The 12,950-nt window shown below is 44.3% G+C and overlaps 1 protein-coding gene across 5 annotated transcripts in view; it reads left to right on the top strand.

Moving 5' to 3' along the window:
• The window catches only part of tet3 (tet methylcytosine dioxygenase 3), a 45,431-nt gene extending 34,181 nt beyond the window's left edge, over positions 1 to 11,250 (top strand). For all 5 annotated transcript variants that reach the window (XM_063490688.1, XM_063490689.1, XM_063490691.1 and 2 more), the window contains 6 exons: positions 1,578 to 1,786; positions 2,757 to 2,907; positions 3,100 to 3,189; positions 3,433 to 3,570; positions 3,692 to 4,046; positions 4,191 to 11,250. In XM_063490688.1, the coding sequence (XP_063346758.1) occupies positions 1,578 to 1,786; positions 2,757 to 2,907; positions 3,100 to 3,189; positions 3,433 to 3,570; positions 3,692 to 4,046; positions 4,191 to 5,989 (2,742 nt within the window). In that variant the 3' untranslated portion in view covers positions 5,990 to 11,250. The remainder of the gene's footprint in view (positions 1 to 1,577; positions 1,787 to 2,756; positions 2,908 to 3,099; positions 3,190 to 3,432; positions 3,571 to 3,691; positions 4,047 to 4,190) is intronic.
• The last annotated feature ends 1,700 nt before the right edge of the window (positions 11,251 to 12,950 follow it).

Genomic DNA, 12,950 nt, shown 5'->3' with positions numbered 1-12,950 from the left:
GACTCTTGTTACATGGTGCTATAGCTGCAACCAGGTTGAAGACACGCATGTACAATCGTGTCATTTTTACCTAGGTTTTAATGATGAATACAGAAGCTCAGCGGTGCATAGATTATACAGTGGGATATGCTGCAGCAGTTTGAAAAGATGAGGCTTTGCTTCCAGTTTGGCCTTCGTCTTCTCCTGTATCAGTGCTGATGTGGAGGGACTGTCTAAGTGGTGACGCCTGTTGTTCAGGAGGATACTGCAGCAGGTACCTGCGACGCTTTCCGATGGTATCTCCAGCAGTGCGCAAAGCGACCAATGGGCTTTGACCAACCAAGGCCTTAAGAGTAAAGAGAGGCTGACCGGGTGCTAACATTTGTGTCAGTTCAAGTGAAAGATAAAAAAGTGAGAGTGAGGTTTTTTTTTTCAGTGTTTATCCCACCTGACAACACTGACAGCCTGTCAGCAAGCAATTTATGTGGCATGTGTGTGCGTGTGCGTGTGTGTGTGCGTGTGTGTGCGTGTGCGTGTGTGTGTGTGTGTGCATGTTTGTATAGTGAGGGGTCCTGGGGAGACACACAGGCGAGTTGTCATCCACAGTGAGCAAATCAGTAGGAGGTCTCACTCTGTGACAACTGCCTGGCCTCCTCTCCTGTGTCACCCCTGACACATCCTGCTAATGACTTTATGGATTCAAAACAACCACCCTGCTGAGGGAGGGTGACTGTGTGGGTGTGTTTTAAGACAGAAAGACTAGGAAGCTAGGGGAGCTGACACTGCAGGTCTTAATGCTCAATTCCGATTTTTTGATATTAAGACTTGTTTCAGACTTTACGTTTCCCAATTTTGCTTTAAGTTGTAAAGTTATTGTGTTATTTACATATGGCCTAATAATTATCCTTATTGCTGTTTTAGAGAGGAGCGGTGCTTCAAAGGATAGCTGCAGATTTCTGTCAGAATCTCCAGATTATACAGTACAAATAAAATGTTCACGTTTCTCCAACGCTGTCTTCCAAACAGTTTCACTGGATGGCCAGGAAGCGTTTGCGATGTCTTATCGGGCGTTTCTCCGGCGCTGATAATTGGCGTCTGTCTTGTGTCAGTGACGTAGAAGACGGATTTAATGCGACATGACCATTCAAACAGCAGTCGCTTTCTAAAACATCAGATATGTATCGGATTCAGTACCACATACGAAAGTGACCCAGATCGTATTTGAAAATATCGGATTTGTGCCGTTCACACTGTCATACCATGATCGGATATGGGTCGCATAGGGTCACAAACGTCGGATTTGATGTGCTTTCACCTGCAGTGTGAACGTAGCCTTAAAGAACTGGTATTCAGTCACAGAAGTGGGTCAGACTTTAGTTCAAGGAGTAAATATCCTTCTTAAATAAAGTGTAACCCTCAACTATGTCTGGCTTGTCGCTATATCAAAATATATGGGTGTGCTGGACATCTGCTGGCCAATTGCAGGAACTACAAGGAGCTCTTGGAACATCCTATCAACTGACTGAAATTGTATTTGACTTTATTAGCATTAGATTTTTGTGTGCGAGTAAAAGCTCACAAGCTTTGTTTCCTGTCAGGTGATCCGTAGAGGCAGCGAGAAAGAGAAGCTGCTGTGTCTGGTGAGGCAACGTGCAGGCCATCACTGTGCCAATGCTGTCGTCATCGTCGTCATTATAGCCTGGGAAGGTGTACCGAGGGCCCTGGCTGACAAACTGTACAGAGAGGTCACAGACACGCTCACCAAATATGGCAACCCCACCAGCCGACGCTGTGGCCTCAATGAGGAGTGAGTAGGGGATGGCTAGTTTTTCATGTGAATATGTAAAGAAACAGTCTGGATGTCTGTCAGCAAATGGATAGACTTTTGAATATATTGATTTTTGAAGCAGATGCTGTTTAAACTCTGGGTATCTTTTTCACACATGCCACACATGGTTGTCCTGAACATTTATAAACATCCTTAGACAGAAGTGCGTGTGACAACAGTAATGTCTGACTCAGTCCGGTTAGACATTAGCCTGTCTTAAACCTGCCAACTCTCTAGTACAAAGGCAGAGTGGTGTTTCACCCATGTGTGAAAGCACAGGTTATTGTTCATTACATTCACTGCTAGTCAGTCATGTGTCCAGCCTCTTTGCATGTTCAGAATGCTTCCTCACTTTACCAAGACTATTGTTGTATTTATATTTCCAGTAGTGGGAATAAGTCAGAAGCAGTGGAGAAGTGTGGAAAATATCCTGACCGGATCGAATTTGTCCAAAGTTCATATTCATGACATAAAAGTGAATTTTAAGACAAAAATTACGACAAAAATGAAATGTGTACATTTTGTTCTGTGTTACACTGTTCACCTAGTACCCAGCCCTTCAGCTAACCATGAGTAAATGTTAACACACCCCCATGTCTGGTGGCTTAGATATGTGAACCACTCACCATCTGGGATGGAGAAATAAGTCTTGCTTCTATCCTCTATGTAGGCACTGAAGCTGCCTTTGTGTTTCCCCCCAATAAGTGTGTAACATACATACAGTAACTTTGACATATAAAGCAATACTAACAAAACCGGACATTATTAAAATGTGTGGCTTAAGTCTAAGATGATCAGCTGTAACACCGTTCAACATTCATTGCTTCAAATGAAACCAACTGTCTCGCTAACACTCTCAATTACAGTGGTGCACACGAGGTAGTAAAACATGCCAGACTGCACGTCTTCTATGAATGAAGCTCAGTGTGCTCTCTGTCTCCCCCTGCAGCCGTACTTGTGCCTGTCAAGGCAAGGATCCTGAAACTTGTGGTGCTTCCTTCTCTTTTGGTTGCTCATGGAGTATGTACTTTAACGGCTGCAAGTACGCCCGAAGCAAAATGCCGCGAAAGTTCAGGTTACAGGGAGAACACCCTGAAGAGGTACTCATCACGCGAAAGCTGCCTTTTTACAAGCATTGTATGAGTACATATATATGCAAATGAGAAGATTAATATTATTTTTTTTATTTCAAAATTCTTTTCTCTTCTTGTTCTTTTCAGAATAGTATCTGTAAATTTTAAGATACCACTTTATAGTTTGGTCTGACCTGTGATTCATGTTTTCTTCATCAGGAGGAAAAACTCAGGGATAACTTCCAGCAGCTGGCAACTGAGGTGGCTCCTGTGTACAAGCGACTAGCACCACAAGCCTACAGTAACCAGGTGTGTTGTATAGGCACATGTCTATTAGCAAACCAACATAGGAAAGAAGATCTCAGCAGGAGATGTTTCTAAAGACACAAAGCCAACTCGCACGCATTATTACCTTATGATTTAGTACACCTGTGAGGACTTGGCTTTGAGAAAGGAAGCAATCTTAAGTGTTGTGTTTCTGTGTATTTTAAGAATGCAGAAATTAGTCCCTTCCTATAGCTGGTTTAACGCTATCTCTGTCCTTTACTTCAGTGCCAGACAGAGTCCAAAGCTCCTGAATGCAGGCTGGGCTTGAAGGAAGGCCGTCCATTCTCTGGAATCACTGCTTGCATGGACTTTTGTGCTCACGCTCATAAGGACCAGCACAACCTGTACAATGGATGCACAGTGGTAAGATCATTAAACCTTTTTTTTGCACTGAATGATGGCTACATTGTTCTTTGTTAATGAGCTGAAAATGCTACATAAAAAGTGCGGCTATTTTATCACACACTGTGCCGCGCTCTGCCAGGTGTGTACTTTGACAAAGGAGGACAACCGAACAGTGGGAGAAATCCCAGAGGACGAGCAGCTCCACGTGTTGCCTCTTTACACGGTATCCCCGACAGATGAGTTTGGCAGCGAGGAGGCCCAGCACCGCAAGATGGAGACGGGAGCTATCCAGGTGCTTAACGCTTTCCGCCGTGAGGTGCGCAAGTTGCCCGAACCTGCAAAGTCATGCCGACAGCGCCGACTGGAGGCAAAGAAGGCTGCCTCAGAGAAGAAGAAAAATAAACTCATCCAGCAGGCAGGAGAGACGCCGGAGAAGACGGGGATCAAAGCCGAGGTCTGCATTAGCAGTTCCCCTCAACCCCAAGGCAATAAAGGTTAGTTACTGTTTTAGATCTAAGTAACTTAAAATGTCCTTTGTGTTTACCTGTTATCACTGGATTGTAAAAGCTGAAATACTTTAAGATTTTGACTTGTTTGTAACCCGTTTTCCTTACTTTTCTTCTGTGTCAAACAAACAGCAATTATAAAACAAGAGGTGAAGCCCAACATCAAAAAGGATCCCTTAAACGGATCGATAGATGGATATTCTGTGCAAGCAGTAGACCCAGTAAATCCCATGTATACAAACCCTGTCTTCTATGCAAGGGGAGGCCTCCCCACAACTGGCCAGCCCTCTGCACCTGATACAGTAAATGGTTTCCACACCAGTTTGCCCCCAATGGATTATGCCTACTACAGGTGCTCACCCAATACACTTTTCCCCCCTGTACTGAGGACCTACGAGGGTCGAAATGGCTCTTTGCCCAGAGCTGGCTGTAAAGCTGTCCAGGTAGATCAGAAGCCTGACATTCAAAACTTTCAGTCCAGGGTGGCCCTTTCCTGCTCCAGCCAAGCAGAGCAAACCAACCAACCAAATCACACGACTTACACCCAGGCCCCAGTTTATAGCCAATCCCGTCCTTCCTCTGCCTCCTCTGAGTCCTCCAACAGAGGCACGCCGGTCATCAAACAGGAGCCTATGGATGTGCCAGTCTATGAAGGCACGCTTCCGAATCAGGTCGGAGCCAACACATCAAGAAGCCCCCCGCAACCTGTGACCTGGCCTGGGCACAAGCTTAATGGAAGTTTTATTCCCACCACTTGGGATGCCCATCAGAAGCATAAACAAAGTTCCGAGGCCTCATCGGAGAAACAGCAGCAGTTTCACCAGCATCTCCAGCAGCGGCAGGCCTCTCCTTACCCGCAGCAGTGGTCATCCTTCCTTGGCTTAAACACTATGAGGGCTTCCCCTGCCCCATCACCGTCACTCCAGGTACCTCCCTCTCCATCTCCATCCCCTCAGCTAGGCACAGTGGTCCAAGGTAACATACATCAATCTTCCCCACGCCCTGGCACTCCACGCCCAAGCACCCCTCACCCAGTAACCCCACAGCCCGGTGTCTCTCACGCAGGCCCACTTACACCACGGCCAAGTACCCCACGTCCAGGCACCCCCAGGCACTGGGCGAGCCCCGTTGCTAGCCCACAGCCGCAAACATGGGGCATGGGGCCTTATAGCCCTGGTATGAAGCACAGCAATCCTGCAGGGGCCTATCCCGACAAGATCTGGTCCAAGACTGGAGAAAGTCGGTGTTCCACTCCGGTTGGGCCCCAGGAAAAGGCCTGGAAGTCTTTTGGAGGTTCTGTGGCAAGTAACACCCCTTCCCCGGCTCCAGAGGGTCGCCTCTTCCCCGATGCCCTGCAGCAATCAGATCAGGCCTGCTACACGCCCAGCCGAGCAGAAAGCGACGCCGAGAGCACCAAGAATTGCGAAGAGGATGAGGATGAGGTCTGGTCTGATAGTGAGCACAACTTCCTGGACCCTTACATAGGCGGGGTAGCAGTGGCACCAGCCCACGGCTCCATCCTAATCGAATGTGCTCGTCGGGAACTACACGCTACCACTCCACTCAAAAAGCCTGACCGCTCCCACCCCTCCCGCATCTCCCTGGTCTTCTACCAGCACAAGAACCTCAACCAGCCCATGCATGGCCTGGCTCTTTGGGAGGCCAAAATGAAGCTGCTGGCAGAGCGAGCACTGCAGAGGCAGCAGGAAGCGGCTCTCCTTGGCCTCTCCCAGGAGGATATCAAGACACTCGGGAAGAAACGCAAGTGGGGCGCTACGGCGGCAGGCGCTAGTCCAGGACCTGGACAATCTAAAGACAAGAAGGAGGGGCCGGTGACGCGGTTAGCCCCCTCGTTCTACACCACCTCTACGGTTACTGTGTCTCCCTATGCCTCCACCGTCGTCACTGGGCCCTACAGCCACTTTGTGTGAGGACACATAGACACAGAGTGACTGATAGCTACAGAGTGGTGCAGTGGAGGGCTGGAGAGAGAGCACTGAGCAGAATCAATGTCTCTCAGCCGTCCCGCAGTCTGGCATCCCTCCATCCTGCCTCCCTCTACAGTCCACTTGGAGGAGGGGGACATTTTTATTGTTTTTTACCTCATGTCAGGCAGTGGTTTGGGCTTCAGACACACTGCCTGTGGTGCTCTTCCTCTCTTTTCCCCGGAGAGGAACTCCATTGCTTTTTCTTGTTTATAGAATTTTAATGATTCTAATTATTGCTATTATTATCAATATTATTATGATTGTTACTGTCAATGTTGTTATTACAGGTATTATTATGATGAAGACTTGTTTTTTTTTATTATTGCTCTTTTCATTAATGTTATTATTAATAAGGTGATCTGTTTGTTTTGGTTTTATATTTTTGTTAAATCAATCAGTCTGAGTTTGACAGACTTGGACACTTGCTTTTTCCATGTTTGGAAAACATGCACCCTTTCCCCCCATTTGACTTTCTTTGTTCTTATCAATCTTAAAGCTGTACTTAGATGAGGAGGAGCCATTATCTCCCTGATACGGCAGAAAAATCCACAATATAGTAACCACAATCATTTCTTTTAGTTTATAAAGCCATTTCTGGGCCTTTTTAAAGAATAATCCCAATAATCACCATTATGAAGATCCTGATCAAAAGCTTTGATTTTTAATGAATCAGTACCAGCATCACCACTGTCAAATACGCCACTGACAGTATGTTTTTTCATTATAGCAAACAACCATCTACACAAATATTACAAAAGACAAGAGTAAGGAGGGAAATCACCAAAGCCCTTTTACTCCAGGCACCTAGAAAAAGTGCAGAGATTGGTTTCAAGTGTCATGCTGAAGGAAGAAAATAGTCCCCGGGCTCAGAATAACTCTTAACCATTACTGCGAGAAACCTTTGCAGCTTGCCTTGTCGTGATGATGAGATGATGCGCTCCTCCTACTCTCCCTTCTAGCTTCTGACTGGTGCTCAGCTTCCTGCTCTGATCGATTTCCATTCCGCTACTCTTCATGGCACTCGATGCTGTATTTAGGTGCTCTAACTCAAATTCGGCTCAAGTAGTATTTACAACTAAAAAGTTTGTGTTTCGGCCCAGGTGGGATACCAGAACACTGGGATTTACTGGTTTTAACACAAAGGTGCAGAACTTGTGTCGTGCTAGGGAACAGCCCTAACGAGTTATCTCACAGAAGCTTTCCTCTGCTCTGTGCGGAGAACTGAAGTTCTCATACCCGGTGCTCCACAGAGGCCAAAACAAGCGATACTATTTGTGCAAGCCATTTAATCCAGATCTGCTATCCCCACATAGAGAGACGGAGCAGGTGGCACTCTTTTATCTTCCTATAACATTCAAGTAGGAGTGAGCACTTCCCAGTGTAAACTCTAGAGGGCAGCGTTGACTGCTGTTTCAAAGTGGTGTGTACAAACAAGCCTATAAGCACTTGGGATTCATTTAGATGGCAGCCTTGTCTCATTGTTGCTTTAACCCATGGCCACTAGAGGGGGCTCTCCACCCTGCTCGCTGACCATAGATTGGACTTGATAAAACAGCTGAAGGCAAAGCTGACATTACAAATGTGCCACAGATGTGAACGGGAAACCCATCGTGGGTTAGAGCAGCAGGAAACAGTGTTGGGACAGCAGTGCTTTTGGTGCTCACACACACACTCTGGTGCTCTCCTATTACACTTGATTTACTGTGAAGGGCCCACTCCTTTCTCTGCATGGTGCTGTCATCTTTGAGCAGAGCGAGGCGTGTCCTTCCGCAGGCACCTTGTCACCGCAGAGCCAGCCAATCAAAATGGCCACCGTGTGGTTCAGCTCCACATTGGGCTCAAAAACTGGTTTCCTTTAGAGGAGTTTTTATTTTATTTTATTTTTTGCAGTTTGTTGTGGCATGTAGTGATTTTTGTCTCAAACAAAAAGAAAAGTACACTGTACAGGGCAGAGAAAGCACAGTCATTCACTGCATTTCTTGGTAACCCATTTAGCAGTGCTTTTCACAGAGAAAATAGTACTGAGAGATAAAAGGGAAACCGTAGAAAATTTCTGTAGCTTCCAGGGTTTGGCGTCGAACGTGAGCGCATCAGATCGATGAATCTCTCACTTTGCGGGCGTGTGTGTCTGAAAAGAGCCAAAGAGAGAGACTATTTGATAGCCTGGTGAGAATCCCGTAAATCGCTCGTTTTTATTTTCCTTTGTGGTCACATGGTTCACTTGCAACATGTGTCAGAAATGAAAATGAGAGACTGCTGATGCAAGCCGACTCCCAGCTGCTGGGCGGTCGTTTGGGCCAAGGCCCTGGTCATCTGTGAAAGACCCTGTTACCTCTCCCGATTTTCTCCAGCTCTCTACCTCACGCTGTAGAGACACTGGTCACAATCACGACTTGCTACTGAGGGCAGAGAATCATGCATGTCCCTTTGTGTGCTCTAGATCTCCACACTCATTTTAACCTGCTTTTTTTTTTTTTTACTCTTATTTATTACTACATGGTGATAATGATAATGATTGTCTTTGATGTTATTGTTTTTTTTCATCATTTTTTATATAGCTAATACAAATTGTACATAAAGAAGAAAAGATTTATAAAAGCACTTTTAATCTTGATTTTAATGACACAGAAAGAGCCGATTATTGACAACTTGAAGCTTTTTTTTTTTAATTTCCTCAAGAGAGAGATAAAAAATGTAAATATCAAACTATTTAGGTAAGATTATTTAACTTGTGAGGAAAGTAACAAAACCACGAATGACATGGGGGTATTTTTGAAGTCTCTGACAGCCCTGAACATCAGTAAACAACACTTGGCCCCAATGTGTTGTGTGCAAATCTGTGCTTAGTCACTCTGCTGTTTTTGCTTTCCTAAGTACTGTACCCCCTGTCGGCATGCGACTGACAGAGCCCCAGAAATTTCTGAAAACGATTTAGTCAGCCCAATTATATAACATGAAACCACACTCAGCTGACTCACTGGCAACAGTAAAGCGAAAATAAGAGATCCCCGGTGTTGCAGTTGTGCTAATTTAGAGTTTTAGCTTGACAGCTTTCAGTTGTTGTTATTTTCATTTTTGTTGACATAATTCTCAAACTCTGTGACAGATTCATGACAGCATTGTATTTAAAAAAAAAAACCCAAACAAACACCAAAATCGGAATAATGTGATTCCCACATTCCCACAAGCGTGATAAGAGTTACCTCTTGGCTAGTTTACTAGCTTGACTTAAGCAGCTGATTAGCTTAGCTTAGCAGAGTGGCTGAAAACATGGGGAAACAGCTAGCCTAACTAAATTCTAACTGCCGGCACTTTAAACCTCTTTAACACACGTTAAGTAAGGTTTGTCAACACCATTGTCACATTGGTTTTACAGGGGGTTACATCCCAGGCTAATAAGACCACCAGCAGATATTTCATAAAAAATAAAAAAGATTTACTGCTTCCAGCCTGGAAACCGTCTGGTACAAAGTCCTCTGAAAAGAAAGAAAAAACAATAACAAAAAGGAAACAGAGAAAACAGAGTGAGCTTTAAAGCTGCTGGTGGGCAGATTTTGTCACCTATGTTGCTTCCTGTGTGCCCGGTCTTTATGCTAATCTCAGCTGTCTGATAGCTGCGGCTTCATATTTATCATACAGACTTTAGAACAGTATAGAGTTTGTCTTCTGAGTGTCAACAGGAGAGAGAATGGGAAGTTTTTCAATGATGAACTATTATTTAATATCAAACACCCCCCTATAACTATACTGACTGCCACAGAGCCAGTCTGAGGTGAAGCATTGGGCGACACTTTAATGAGTTACTGCCCAGCAGTCTTTGTCAGTTGTGTTACCACCGCCCTGCTTGCTTAGATGTGTCATCATTATTATTCGCTCCAGCTTTTATAATAGCCAAGTATGCACGTGGCAGAAAAATCACAGCTCCCTCGCGGAAGACTGCAGATCTTTCATTTGCCATGATAATTAGGTGACCCACGCCATGTCTAACAGTAGTTTGATAGTACAGTAACAAGACCCATTTTACTTATTGAGCTTAAGACTTGCCCATATATTAGTCACACACACACACGCACACACACAACACAAACAATTACCGAAACAACAAAAGGGTGCTGAGGATATGGTGCATATGATATCTTGGTGACTTTGTACATTTCTAAATGCTTCATAACTTTGGTGGATGGTTCTCATGAGAGGCACCACCTCCCAAGCGGACAAGTACTGAGATCCTGGGGGGTGAGTCGGTTCAGTCGGTGCTATGATGCTATACCTTAAAAATTCACTGTGTTAAAAAAAAAAAAAATACAAAAAAGGAAAAAAAGCGAGGGATAAATAATTACAACAAATATTTTTCTGAGCTCTTCGAATGTCAAGAGAACTATACTTTTGATTAAAGCAGTTTCACAGGAAGAGAAGCTGCCCTGGTGCTGACTTTATGAAAAGTCTTTTGTTACAACGCTACAAATTTACATCTCTTTTTGAGGGCAGGTGGTGCACTCAAACTGTTGATTGCATTCTCTATTAATCTTCATTCCATACTGTACTTGAATTCATTTAAAATAGGACGAGATATAGAATCATATTATATGAAGACTGTTAGCTGGGTTTTACATTTGGTACTGTGCAAGTACCAGAGGCTATTCAAATGATCTTTTGAGTATGTTGTACATGTTCATGTTAACTGAATGCTAAGATATTTGAACGACACAAAAAAAACAAAAAAAAATTGCGTACTGCCTCCCTCTTCCTCTCCCAAGTGATGCACTCCCTTTACTCACTCCCTCTCTTTCTTCTAAATTTTGTATAGTTTGTGACACACATAGATAAACACACATAGATTTGCATCTAACTGTGTACGGCCCACAGTCCTAATTTAACGAACACTTGAAATTTGGGATAGAGACTTGGACCCTGACCCATAAAATTAAATAAAAGGAAAAGAAAGAAAAAGAAAGTGAACCAACACAACTGGCAGCTACATTCCTTTAAGTTTGAGGATTGTTCTTGGTTCTTTATTTTTCATGTCAAGGATGCAGTATGTAAAAAAAAAAAGGAAAAAAAAGTGTTTTTGTTCAGTCTCTCTCTCTCTTTGTAGCTGTATGGTGTATTATGTGAATACATAGTGTATGTGGTTAAAAAAGAAAAAAGAATAAAAAAACAACCCACAATATTGTTTTATGTTGCGCGATAAATAATAAAATTGAAGTGAAACACGTGTTTTTCTTAGTGACTTCATTTCTTGGTCAAGTTGTATTTGATTCTGTTTCCAAGTGCAGTGAGGATCACTGAGTCCTGGCCTCTGCTTTCATCAGCCTGCTCAGTGAAGGCTCATCTCATCCAATCCAATCCAATTCAACTTTATTTATATAGCACTTTAAAACAACAAAGTTGACCAGAGTGCTCATGGATCTAAGAACTCCATGGATCATGGATCTAAAAAGGGAAAACTGTAAATATTCAGTGTGTTCTAGTCTTTCAGCCATCGAATGTGCAGCTGGGGAAAAAATGTGAGGGCATCATAGAGTGGACAAGGGTTAAGAGAGAAAGTGGTGACCAATTTCTTTCAATTCAATAAAAACATATTGTCTAGGTTCTCAAAAAATGTCTTTGTGGGGGTGAGCGTAGTCTTGCTTTTGAGGGGTCCAAGGCACCTTTTTTCAAGCTTATGTTGGTATGTCTGGTCTCCTTTTGCGCATTAACATCTCTATACTTCAGACCAATAAATTTAAAGGTTTACATGTTTTTTTCAAGGCTGTCATTTTTTTCTAATGATGCCCTATGAGAGTCGTACGGCCGGGCAGGGGGGAGAACACGTCTGCAAAACCCTGCAGCAACAGCCGCTCTCTGGGCCTGTGTGAGATGGTTATCACAATGGAGGGAGGCGGGAATTGTGGAATTTGGCACCTCCGGCTCCAACTCATCTTTCTCCTTCACCGGGCTCACAAGAGACGTGGTTTCAGCCTCTCTCCATGCTTTAAGAAGGTTCAGGTGATGTGTCCTGTGTGGCTCCTCCCCTGTCCGACTGTACCACCTCATAGTCAACATCGTACACCCGCCGTGTGACCATGAAGGGCCCTTGCGACTTGGTGAGTCACTTTGGGCTGGGAGCACTTTGTCTCCCAGTGAAAATTGCTTGAGTCTAGCCCCTCTGTTGTGCAGGCGCTGTTGATGTTCCTGTGCCTGGAGCAAATTTTCTCATGAAAAGGTACTTTTGGGATGGCCGGCTGGTAAACCAGCTGACAATCCAGGCAGTACGCGCACCATCAGCGCACATCCGCTCAGATGCCCGACCAATAAAATCGGGCCATTATTTGCTCCAGATTTTATCAATACCCACATGCAATGGCATTGGATTATAATGGCAGGGCAGAGTTCATCAGGCTAATTCCCTCCAACTGGACCTCAGCCTCTCTGACACTGCCCCTCAAGCCCGCTGCACCACCCCTCGTCTGCAGTGGAGCCAATGACCACAGCTCCCTGCCACAAATTAATTTATTGTTGAGCCACAAGTGCGGTCTTTAGCTCAAACAACACATTTGTTTTGCATTCAAACACAGAAGCTTGAAATGTTGTTTATTTTAAGGATGGTTTGCTTCCAGTCCTGGCATTACTGTCTGAATCCAAATGTAATGGCCTGAAGAAAGTCTTTAGCATTGTCGCAACTTTCCTTTGTCACAACAACCCAGTGGATCTGGGGTGGGAATACAATGACCTTGAACCTGCAGGTGACCACGCCACCTCCTGGTGTCCTGCAAGAAAACAATCATATTCTTTAGAATACCAACTTATTTGCTTTCTTAAAACATTTTTTTCTGCATTTGCTATAGAACAGATCTCAAGATAGACAATCTAGCTGCAATATTACACTAATACCAAAAAACACTGCAAATTTCATATAAACAAT

The sequence above is a fragment of the Pelmatolapia mariae genome, linkage group LG12 (genome assembly GCF_036321145.2).
Source record: "Pelmatolapia mariae isolate MD_Pm_ZW linkage group LG12, Pm_UMD_F_2, whole genome shotgun sequence".
NCBI classification, from domain to species: domain Eukaryota; kingdom Metazoa; phylum Chordata; class Actinopteri; order Cichliformes; family Cichlidae; genus Pelmatolapia; species Pelmatolapia mariae.
Note: the sequence above shows the minus strand (reverse complement) of the source record. Positions and strands in the feature narration are given on the sequence as shown.